Source organism: Hyla sarda, unplaced genomic scaffold (genome assembly GCF_029499605.1).
Source record: "Hyla sarda isolate aHylSar1 unplaced genomic scaffold, aHylSar1.hap1 scaffold_874, whole genome shotgun sequence".
In the NCBI taxonomy this organism is placed as follows: domain Eukaryota; kingdom Metazoa; phylum Chordata; class Amphibia; order Anura; family Hylidae; genus Hyla; species Hyla sarda.
In genome coordinates, this window is record NW_026610902.1 from 30,682 (window position 1) to 41,797 (window position 11,116).

The window sequence follows — 11,116 nt, forward strand, 5'->3', positions numbered from 1 at the left end:
TACCCTGATGGCCCCGCACTGACCCTGACGGCCCCGCACTGACCCTGACGGCCCCGCACTGACCCTTATGGCCCTGCACTGACCCTTATGGCCCCGCACTGACCCTTATGGCCCGAACTGATGTCCCCGCACTGACCCCGATGTCCCTGCACTGACCCTGATGGCCCCGCACTGACCCTGATGGCCCCACACTGACCCTGATGGCCCCTCTCTGACCCTGATGGCCCAGCACTGACCCTGATGGCCCCGCACTGACCCTGATGGCCCAGCACTGACCCTGATTGCCCCGCACTGACCCTGATGGCCCCGTACTGACCCTGATGGCCCCAAACTGACCCTGATGGCCCCAAACTGACCCTGATGGCCCCACACTGACCCTGATGGCCCTACACTGACCCTGATGGCCCTGCACTGACCCTGATGGCCCCGTACTGACCCTGATGGCCCTGCACTGACCCTGATGGCCCCAAACTGACCCTGATGGCCCCACACTGACCCTGATGGCCCTACACTGACCCTGATGGCCCTGCACTGACCCTGTTGGTCCCGCACTGTTCACAGTTACAGCTTTTTATGGCCATATACTCAGCTTTCCCTGGATGAGATATGCAGTTCCTAGCATCCACATATGACAGGCACCTTGGGGAGGTAGTCATCCCCGACCACTGGTCCTGTCACTGTCCCACATTGGGCATTATATACATGGGAGACATCTACAGCATTTTCTGGGTACTGCGGTCTTTGGCTCTCGTCCTCTGGCTGTAGGCGGCAGCCTCCTGGCACCACAGTCTTTGGCTCTCGTCCTCTGGCTGTAGGCGGCAGCCTCCTGGCACCACAGTCTTTGGCTCTCGTCCTCTGGCTGTAGGCGGCAGCCTCCTGGCACCACAGTCTTTGGCTCTCGTCCTCTGGCTGTAGGCGGCAGCCTCCTGGCACCACAGTCTTTGGCTCTCGTCCTCTGGCTGTAGGCGGCAGCCTCCTGGCACCACAGTCTCCATTTATGACCCTAGATATCACCTTCTGTCCAAAGATCAATCTTCAGAGATCCGGAGCCTGAGACCGAAGAGAACCGAAGGGACCCCAAAGAAGGTAAAAGGGCCCAGTAGGGAGGTACATACATGAGATGGAGGGCCCCAGACTGTGAGATACTGAGAAACTATCTCCATACATGAAGATACAGGGGCCCCACTGTGATGTACTGAGGATACAGGGGCCCCACTGTGATGTACTGAGGATACAGGGGCCCCACTGTGATGCACTGAGGATACAGGGGCCCCACTGTGATGTACTGAGGATACAGGGGCCCCACTGTGATGCACTGAGGATACAGGGGCCCCACTGTGATGCACTGAGGATACAGGGGCCCCACTGTGATGTACTGAGGATACAGGGGCCCCACTGTGATGCACTGAGGATACAGGGGCCCCACTGTGATGTACTGAGGATACAGGGGCCCCACTGTGATGTACTGAGGATACAGGGGCCCACTGTGATGTACTGAGGATACAGGGGCCCCACTGTGATGTACTGAGGATACAGGGGCCCCACTGTGATGCACTGAGGATACAGGGGCCCCACTGTGATGTACTGAGGATACAGGGGCCCCACTGTGATGCACCGAGGATACAGGGGCCCCACTGTGATGCACTGAGGATACAGGGGCCCCACTGTGATGCACTGAGGATACAGGGGCCCCACTGTGATGTACTGAGGATACAGGGGCCCCACTGTGATGCACTGAGGATACAGGGGCCCCACTGTGATGTACTGAGGATACAGGGGCCCACTGTGATGTACTGAGGATACAGGGGCCCACTGTGATGTACTGAGGATACAGGGGCCCCACTGTGATGCACTGAGGATACAGGGGCCCCACTGTGATGCACTGAGGATACAGGGGCCCCACTGTGATGTACTGAGGATACAGGGGCCCCACTGTGATGCACTGAGGATACAGGGGCCCCACTGTGATGTACTGAGGATACAGGGGCCCCACTGTGATGTACTGAGGATACAGGGGCCCCACTGTGATGTACTGAGGATAAAGGGGCCCCACTGTGATGCACTGAGGATACAGGGGCCCCACTGTGATGCACTGAGGATACAGGGGCCCCACTGTGATGCACTGAGGATACAGGGGCCCCACTGTGATGCACTGAGGATAAAGGGGCCCCACTGTGATGCACTGAGGATACAGGGGCCCCACTGTGATGTACTGAGGATAAATGGGCCCCACTGTGATGTACTGAGGATACAGGGGCCCCACTGTGATGCACTGAGGATACAGGGGCCCCACTGTGATGCACTGAGGATACAGGGGCCCCACTGTGATGTACTGAGGATAAATGGGCCCCACTGTGATGTACTGAGGATAAAGGGGCCCCACTGTGATGTACTGAGGATAAAGGGGCCCCACTGCGATGTACTGAGGATAAATGGGCCCCACTGTGATGTACTGAAGATACAGGGGCCCCACTGTGATGCACTGAGGATACAGGGGCCCCACTGTGATGCACTGAGGATACAGGGGCCCCACTGTGATGTACTGAGGATACAGGGGCCCCACTGTGATGTACTGAGGATACAGGAGCCCCACTGTGATGTACTGAGGATACAGGGGCCCCACTGTGATGTACTGAGGATACAGGGGCCCCACTGTGATGTACTGAGGATACAGGGGCCCCACTGTGATGTACTGAGGATACAGGGGCCCCACTGTGATGTACTGAGGATACAGGGGCCCCACTGTGATGTATTGAGGATACAGGGGCCCACTGTGATGTACTGAGGATACAGGGGCCCCACTGTGATGTACTGAGGATACAGGGGCCCCACTGTGATGTACTGAGGATACAGGGGTCCCACTGTGATGTACCGAGGATACAGGGGCCCCACTGTGATGTACTGAGGATACAGGGCCCCACTGTGATGTACTGAGGATACAGGGGCCCCACTGTGATGTACTGAGGATACAGGGGCCCCACTGTGATGTACTGAGGATACAGGGGCCCCACTGTGATGTACTGAGGATACAGGGGCCCCACTGCGATGTAATGAGGATACAGGGGCCCACTGTGATGTACCGAGGATACAGGGGCCCCACTGTGATGTACTGAGGATACAGGGGCCCCACTGTGATGCACTGAGGATACAGGGGCCCCACTGTGATGTACTGAGGATACAGGGGCCCCACTGCGATGTACTGAGGATAAATGGGCCCCACTGTGATGTACTGAAGATACAGGGGCCCACTGTGATGTACTGAGGATACAGGGGCCCCACTGTGATGTACTGAGGATACAGGGGCCCCACTGTGATGTACTGAGGATACAGGGGCCCCACTGCGATGTAATGAGGATACAGGGGCCCACTGTGATGTACCGAGGATACAGGGGCCCCACTGTGATGTACTGAGGATACAGGGGCCCCACTGTGATGCACTGAGGATACAGGGGCCCCACTGTGATGTACTGAGGATACAGGGGCCCCACTGTGATGTACTGAGGATACAGGGGCCCCACTGTGATGTACTGAGGATACAGGGGCCCCACTGTGATGTACTGAGGATACAGGGGCCCCACTGCGATGTACTGAGGATAAATGGGCCCCACTGTGATGTACTGAAGATACAGGGGCCCACTGTGATGTACTGAGGATACAGGGGCCCCACTGTGATGTAATGAGGATACATGGGCCCCACTGTGATGTACTGAGGATACAGGGGCCCCACTGTGATGTACTGAGGATACAGGGGCCCCACTGTGATGTACTGAGGATACAGGGGCCCCACTGCGATGTACTGAGGATACAGGGGCCCCACTGTGATGTACTGAGGATACAGGGGCCCCACTGTGATGTACTGAGGATACAGGGGCCCCACTGTGATGTACTGAGGATACAGGGGCCCCACTGTGATGTACTGAGGATACAGGGGCCCCACTGTGATGTACTGAGGATACAGGGGCCCCACTGTGATGTACTGAGGATACAGGGGCCCCACTGTGATGTACTGAGGATACAGGGGCCCCACTGTGATGTACCGAGGATACAGGGGCCCCACTGTGATGTACCGAGGATACAGGGGCCCCACTGTGATGTACTGAGGATACAGGGGCCCCACTGTGATGTACTGAGGATACAGGGGCCCCACTGTGATGTACTGAGGATACAGGGGCCCCACTGTGATGTACTGAGGATACAGGGGCCCCACTGCGATGTACTGAGGATACAGGGGCCCCACTGTGATGTACTGAGGATACAGGGGCCCCACTGCGATGTACTGAGGATACAGGGGCCCCACTGTGATGTACTGAGGATACAGGGGCCCACTGTGATGTACCGAGGATACAGGGGCCCCACTGTGATGTACTGAGGATACAGGGGCCCCACTGTGATGTACTGAGGATACAGGGGCCCCACTGTGATGTACTGAGGATACAGGGGCCCCACTGTGATGTACTGAGGATACAGGGGCCCCACTGTGATGTACTGAGGATACAGGGGCCCCACTGTGATGTACCGAGGATACAGGGGCCCCACTGTGATGTACTGAGGATACAGGGGCCCCACTGTGATGTACTGAGGATACAGGGGCCCCACTGTGATGTACTGAGGATACAGGGGCCCCACTGTGATGTACTGAGGATACAGGGGCCCCACTGCGATGTACTGAGGATACAGGGGCCCCACTGTGATGTACTGAAGATACAGGGGCCCCACTGTGATGTACTGAGGATACAGGGGCCCCACTGTGATGTACTGAGGATACAGGGGCCCCACTGTGATGTAATGAGGATACAGGGGCCCACTGTGATGTACTGAGGATACAGGGGCCCCACTGCGATGTACTGAGGATACAGGGGCCCCACTGTGATGTACTGAGGATACAGGGGCCCCACTGTGATGTACTGAGGATACAGGGGCCCCACTGTGATGTACTGAGGATACAGGGGCCCCACTGTGATGTACTGAGGATACAGGGGCCCCACTGTGATGTACCGAGGATACAGGGGCCCCACTGTAATGTACTGAGGATACAGGGGCCCCACTGTGATGCACTGAGGATACAGGGGCCCCACTGTGATGTACTGAGGATACAGGGGCCCCACTGTGATGTACTGAGGATACAGGGGCCCCACTGTGATGCACTGAGGATACAGGGGCCCCACTGTGATGTACTGAGGATACAGGGGCCCCACTGTGATGCACTGAGGATACAGGGGCCCCACTGCGATGTACTGAGGATACAGGGGCCCCACTGTGATGTACCGAGGATACAGGGGCCCCACTGTGATGCACTGAGGATACAGGGGCCCCACTGCGATGTACTGAGGATACAGGGGCCCCACTGTGATGTACTGAGGATACAGGGGCCCCACTGTGATGTACTGAGGATACAGGGGCCCCACTGCGATGTACTGAGGATACAGGGGCCCCACTGTGATGTACTGAGGATACAGGGGCCCCACTGTGATGTACTGAGGATACAGGGGCCCCACTGCGATGTACTGAGGATACAGGGGCCCCACTGTGATGTACTGAGGATACAGGGGCCCCACTGTGATGTACTGAGGATACAGGGGCCCCACTGTGATGTACTGAGGATACAGGGGCCCCACTGTGATGTACTGAGGATACAGGGGCCCCACTGTGATGCACTGAGGATACAGGGGCCCCACTGTGATGTACTGAGGATACAGGGGCCCCACTGTGATGTACTGAGGATACAGGGGCCCCACTGTGATGTACTGAGGATAAAGGGGCCCCACTGCGATGTACTGAGGATACAGGGGCCCCACTGTGATGTACTGAGGATACAGGGGCCCCACTGTGATGTACTGAGGATACAGGGGCCCCACTGTGATGTACTGAGGATACAGGGGCCCCACTGCGATGTACTGAGGATTCTGTTCTGCCCTATTGGCCCCGTTTTCCTCTGGATCTCTCAGTGCAAGGGCCACAGCCCGACATTACTGACAGAGGAGCAGCCTCTATGCCTCTGCTGCCATCTCCTGGCCGGCCTCTATATTACACACTTACTTCATGTGTATGCTGCCATCTCCTGGCCGGCCTCTATATTACACACTTACTTCATGTGTATGCTGCCATCTCCTGGCCGGCCTCTATATTACACACTTACTTCATGTGTATGCTGCCATCTCCTGGCCGGCCTCTATATTACACACTTACTTCATGTGTATGCTGCCATCTCCTGGCCGGCCTCTATATTACACACTTACTTCATGTGTATGCTGCCATCTCCTGGCCGGCCTCTATATTACACACTTACTTCATGTGTATGCTGCCATCTCCTGGCCGGCCTCTATATTACACACTTACTTCCTGTGTATGCTGCCATCTCCTGGCCGGCCTCTATATTACACACTTACTTCATGTGTATGCTGCCATCTCCTGGCCGGCCTCTATATTACACACTTATTTCATGTGTATGCTGCCATCTCCTGGCCGGCCTCTCTATTACACACTTACTTCCTGTGTATGCTGCCATCTCCTGGCCGGCCTCTATATTACACACTTACTTCCTGTGTATGCTGCCATCTCCTGGCCGGACTCTATATTACACACTTACTTCATGTGTATGCTGCCATCTCCTGGCCGGCCTCTATATTACACACTTACTTCATGTGTATGCTGCCATCTCCTGGCCGGACTCTATATTACACACTTACTTCCTGTGTATGCTGCCATCTCCTGGCCGGCCTCTATATTACACACTTACTTCATGTGTATGCTGCCATCTCCTGGCCGGCCTCTATATTACACACTTACTTCATGTGTATGCTGCCATCTCCTGGCCGGCCTCTCTATTACACACTTACTTCATGTGTATGCTGCCATCTCCTGGCCGGCCTCTATATTACACACTTACTTCATGTGTATGCTGCCATCTCCTGGCCGGCCTCTATATTACACACTTACTTCATGTGTATGCTGCCATCTCCTGGCCGGCCTCTATATTACACACTTAGTTCATGTGTATGCTGCCATCTCCTGGCCGGCCTCTCTATTACACACTTACTTCATGTGTATGCTGCCATCTCCTGGCCGGCCTCTCTATTACACACTTACTTCATTTATATGCTGCCATCTAGCGGCTGACAGCGTCAGTGCAGCCAGTCGTTCGTAGGTTTGTCTGTACACGAATAATCTCTATGGTGTCTGATTGAATTTGGTTCGTTAAACATTATCGCCCCTGGAAACTTAAATCCTGCTCCTTAGTTCCGACTTATTAGTTCCGCCTCCGTGGAGGGAGCAGGAAGGGGAGTGAGGTGAGAAGTTCAGCCGATCATTGGAGAGAGGGGTGGGCGGCCGGTAACAGTGTGTGGTGGGGGGTATGGGATGGAATATGGGGTAATGTATGGGATATAGTATAGTGTACAGAAGATACTATAATATAATATACAGGAGATAATATAATATAATGTACAGGAGATAATATAATATACAGGAGATAATATAATATACAGGAGATAATATAATATAATGTACAGGAGATAATATAATATACAGGAGATAATATAATATAATATACAGGAGATAATATAATATACAGGAGATAATATAATATACAGGAGATAATATAATATAATGTACAGGAGATAATATAATATACAGGAGATAATATAATATACAGGAGATAATATAATATAATGTACAGGAGATAATATAATATACAGGAGATAATATAATATAATATACAGGAGATAATATAATATACAGGAGATAATATAATATACAGGAGATAATATAATATAATGTACAGGAGATAATATAATATACAGGAGATAATATAATATACAGGAGATAATATAATATAATGTACAGGAGATAATATAATATACAGGAGATAATATAATATAATATACAGGAGATAATATAATATACAGGAGATAATATAATATACAGGAGATAATATAATATAATGTACAGGAGATAATATAATATAATATACATGAGATAATATAATATAATATACAGGAGATAATATAATATAATATACAGGAGATAATATAATATACAGGAGATAATATAATATAATATAATATACAGGAGATAATATAATATACAGGAGATAATATAATATAATGTACAGGAGATAATATAATATACAGGAGATAATATAATATACAGGAGATAATATAATATAATATAATATACAGGAGATAATATAATATACAGGAGATAATATAATATAATGTACAGGAGATAATATAATATAATATACAGGAGATAATATAATATACAGGAGATAATATAATATAATGTACAGGAGATAATATAATATACAGGAGATAAGATAATATAATATACAGGAGATAATATAATATACAGGAGAGAATATAATATACAGGAGATAATATAATATAATATACAGGAGATAATATAATATAATGTACAGGAGATAATATAATATAATGTACAGGAGATAAGATAATATAATATACAGGAGATAATATAATATACAGGAGATAATATAATATAATGTACAGGAGATAATATAATATAATGTACAGGAGATAATATAATATACAGGAGATAAGATAATATAATATACAGGAGATAATATATTATACAGGAGATAAGATAATATAATATACAGGAGATAATATAATATACAGGAGATAATATAATGTACAGGAGATAATATAATATAATATACAGGAGATAAGATAATATAATATACAGGAGATAATATAATACACAGGAGATAATATAATATACAGGAGATAATATAATATAATATACAGGAGATAATATAATATACAGGAGATAATATAATATAATGTACAGGAGATAATATAATATAATATACAGGAGATAATATAATATACAGGAGATAATATAATATAATGTACAGGAGATAATATAATATAATGTACAGGAGATAATATAATATAATATACAGGAGATAATATAATATACAGGAGATAATATAATGTACAGGAGATAATATAATATACAGGAGATAATATAATGTACAGGAGATAATATAATATAATATACAGGAGATAATATAATATACAGGAGATAATATAATATACAGGAGATAATATAATATACAGGAGATAATATAATATACAGGAGATAATATAATATAATATACAGGAGATAATATACAGGAGTTAATATAATATAATGTAATGTACGCTGTCTCCTCCTATATTCAGTGTGCAGTCATGATGTCTCCTCCTATATTCAGTGTGCGGTCATGATGTCTCCTCCTATATTCAGTGTGTGGTCATGATGTCTCCTCCTATATTCAGTGTGTGGTCATGATGTCTCCTCCTATATTCAGTGTGCGGTCATGATGTCTCCTCCTATATTCAGTGTGCAGTCATGATGTCTCCTCCTATATTCAGTGTGCAGTCATGATGTCTCCTCCTATATTCAGTGTGCGATCATGTCTCCTCCTATATTCAGTGTGCGGTCATGATGTCTCCTCCTATATTCAGTGTGCGGTCATGATGTCTCCTCCTATATTCAGTGTGCGGTCATGATGTCTCCTATATTCAGTGTGCAGTCATGATGTCTCCTCCTATATTCAGTGTGCGGTCATGATGTCTCCTCCTATATTCAGTGTGCGGTCATGATGTCTCCTATATTCAGTGTGCAGTTATGATGTCTCCTCCTATATTTAGTGTGCAGTCATGATGTCTCCTATATTCAGTGTGCAGTCATGATGTCTCCTCCTATATTCAGTGTGCGGTCATGATGTCTCCTATATTCAGCGTGCGGTCATGATGTCTCCTCCTATATTAAGTGTGCGGTCATGATGTCTCCTCCTATATTCAGTGTGCGGTCATGATGTCTCCTCCTATATTCAGTGTGCGGTCATGATGTCTCCTCCTATATTCAGTGTGCGGTCATGATGTCTCCTCCTATATTAAGTGTGCAGTCATGATGTCTCCTCCTATATTCAGTGTGCAGTCATGATGTCTCCTCCTATATTCAGTGTGCAGTCATGATGTCTCCACCTATATTCAGTGTGCGGTCATGATGTCTCCTATATTCAGTCTGCAGTCATGATGTCTCCTATATTCAGTGTGCAGTCATGATGTCTTCTCCTATGTTCAGCGTGTGGTCATGATGTCCTCGTTCTCTGTTGCAGGGTCCCTTGGCTGCAGAGGTGATGGAGGATGTCCTCGCCCGGCTCTGTGTGTCCTCTTCATCAGACCCCCTGCCTGTCTGGGTCCAGGGACACGTCGGTGTTTGCTTCAATCAGCTCATTCTCAGCTGCGTCCCTCATGTCGTCCTGGCTCTCAGCAGTGCTGGCCATGCCGGGGCCCCAAGGTCAGAGCTCCGTGTACACATCAAGGGAAAGGAAAGGGAGGTCATGTTCACCAGAGAGGAAGGTGATGGAAGGGAGGTCATGTTCACCAGAGAGGAGGGAGGTGGAAGGGAGGACATGTTCACCAGAGAGGAAGGAGGTGGAAGGGAGGTCATGTTCACCAGAGAGGAGGGAGGTGGAAGGGAGGTCATGTTCACCAGAGAGGAAAGTGATGGAAGGGAGGTCATGTTCACCAGAGAGGGAGGTGATGGAAGGGAGGTCATGTTCACCAGAGAGGAGGAAGGTGGAAGGGAGGTCATGCTCACCAGAGAGGAGGGAGGTGGAGGGGAGGTCATGTTCACCAGAGAGGAAAGTGATGGAAGGGAGGTCATGTTCACCAGAGAGGAGGGAGGTGGAAGGGAGGTCATGTTCACCAGAGAGGAGGGAGGTGGAAAGGAGGTCATGTTCACCAGAGAGGAAGGAGGTGGAAGGGAGGTCATGTTCACCAGAGAGGAGGGAGGTGGAAGGGAGGTCATGTTCACCAGAGAGGAAGGAGGTGGAAGGGAGGTCATGTTCACCAGAGAGGAAGGAGGTGGAAGGGAGGTCATGTTCACCAGAGAGGAAGGTGATGGAAGGGAGGTCATGTTCACCAGAGAGGGAGGAGGTGGAAGGGAGGTCATGTTCACCAGAGAGGAGGGAGGTGGAAGGGAGGTCATGTTCACCAGAGAGGAGGGAGGTGGAAGGGAGGTCATGTTCACCAGAGAGGAAAGTGATGGAAGGGAGGTCATGTTCACCAGAGAGGAGGGAGGTGGAAGGGAGGTCATGTTCACC

The 11,116-nt window shown here is 49.3% G+C and overlaps 1 protein-coding gene across 1 annotated transcript in view; it reads left to right on the forward strand.

Annotated features, from left to right (window-relative positions):
• Nucleotides 1–7,184: 7,184 nt before the first annotated feature.
• ABCC10 (ATP binding cassette subfamily C member 10) overlaps nucleotides 7,185–11,116 on the forward strand; it is a gene marked incomplete at its 3' end in the record, with an annotated part of 112,257 nt that continues 108,325 nt past the window's right edge. The window contains 2 exon segments of the mRNA XM_056554715.1: nucleotides 7,185–7,286; nucleotides 10,127–10,308. Coding sequence (XP_056410690.1) covers nucleotides 10,148–10,308 — 161 coding nt within the window.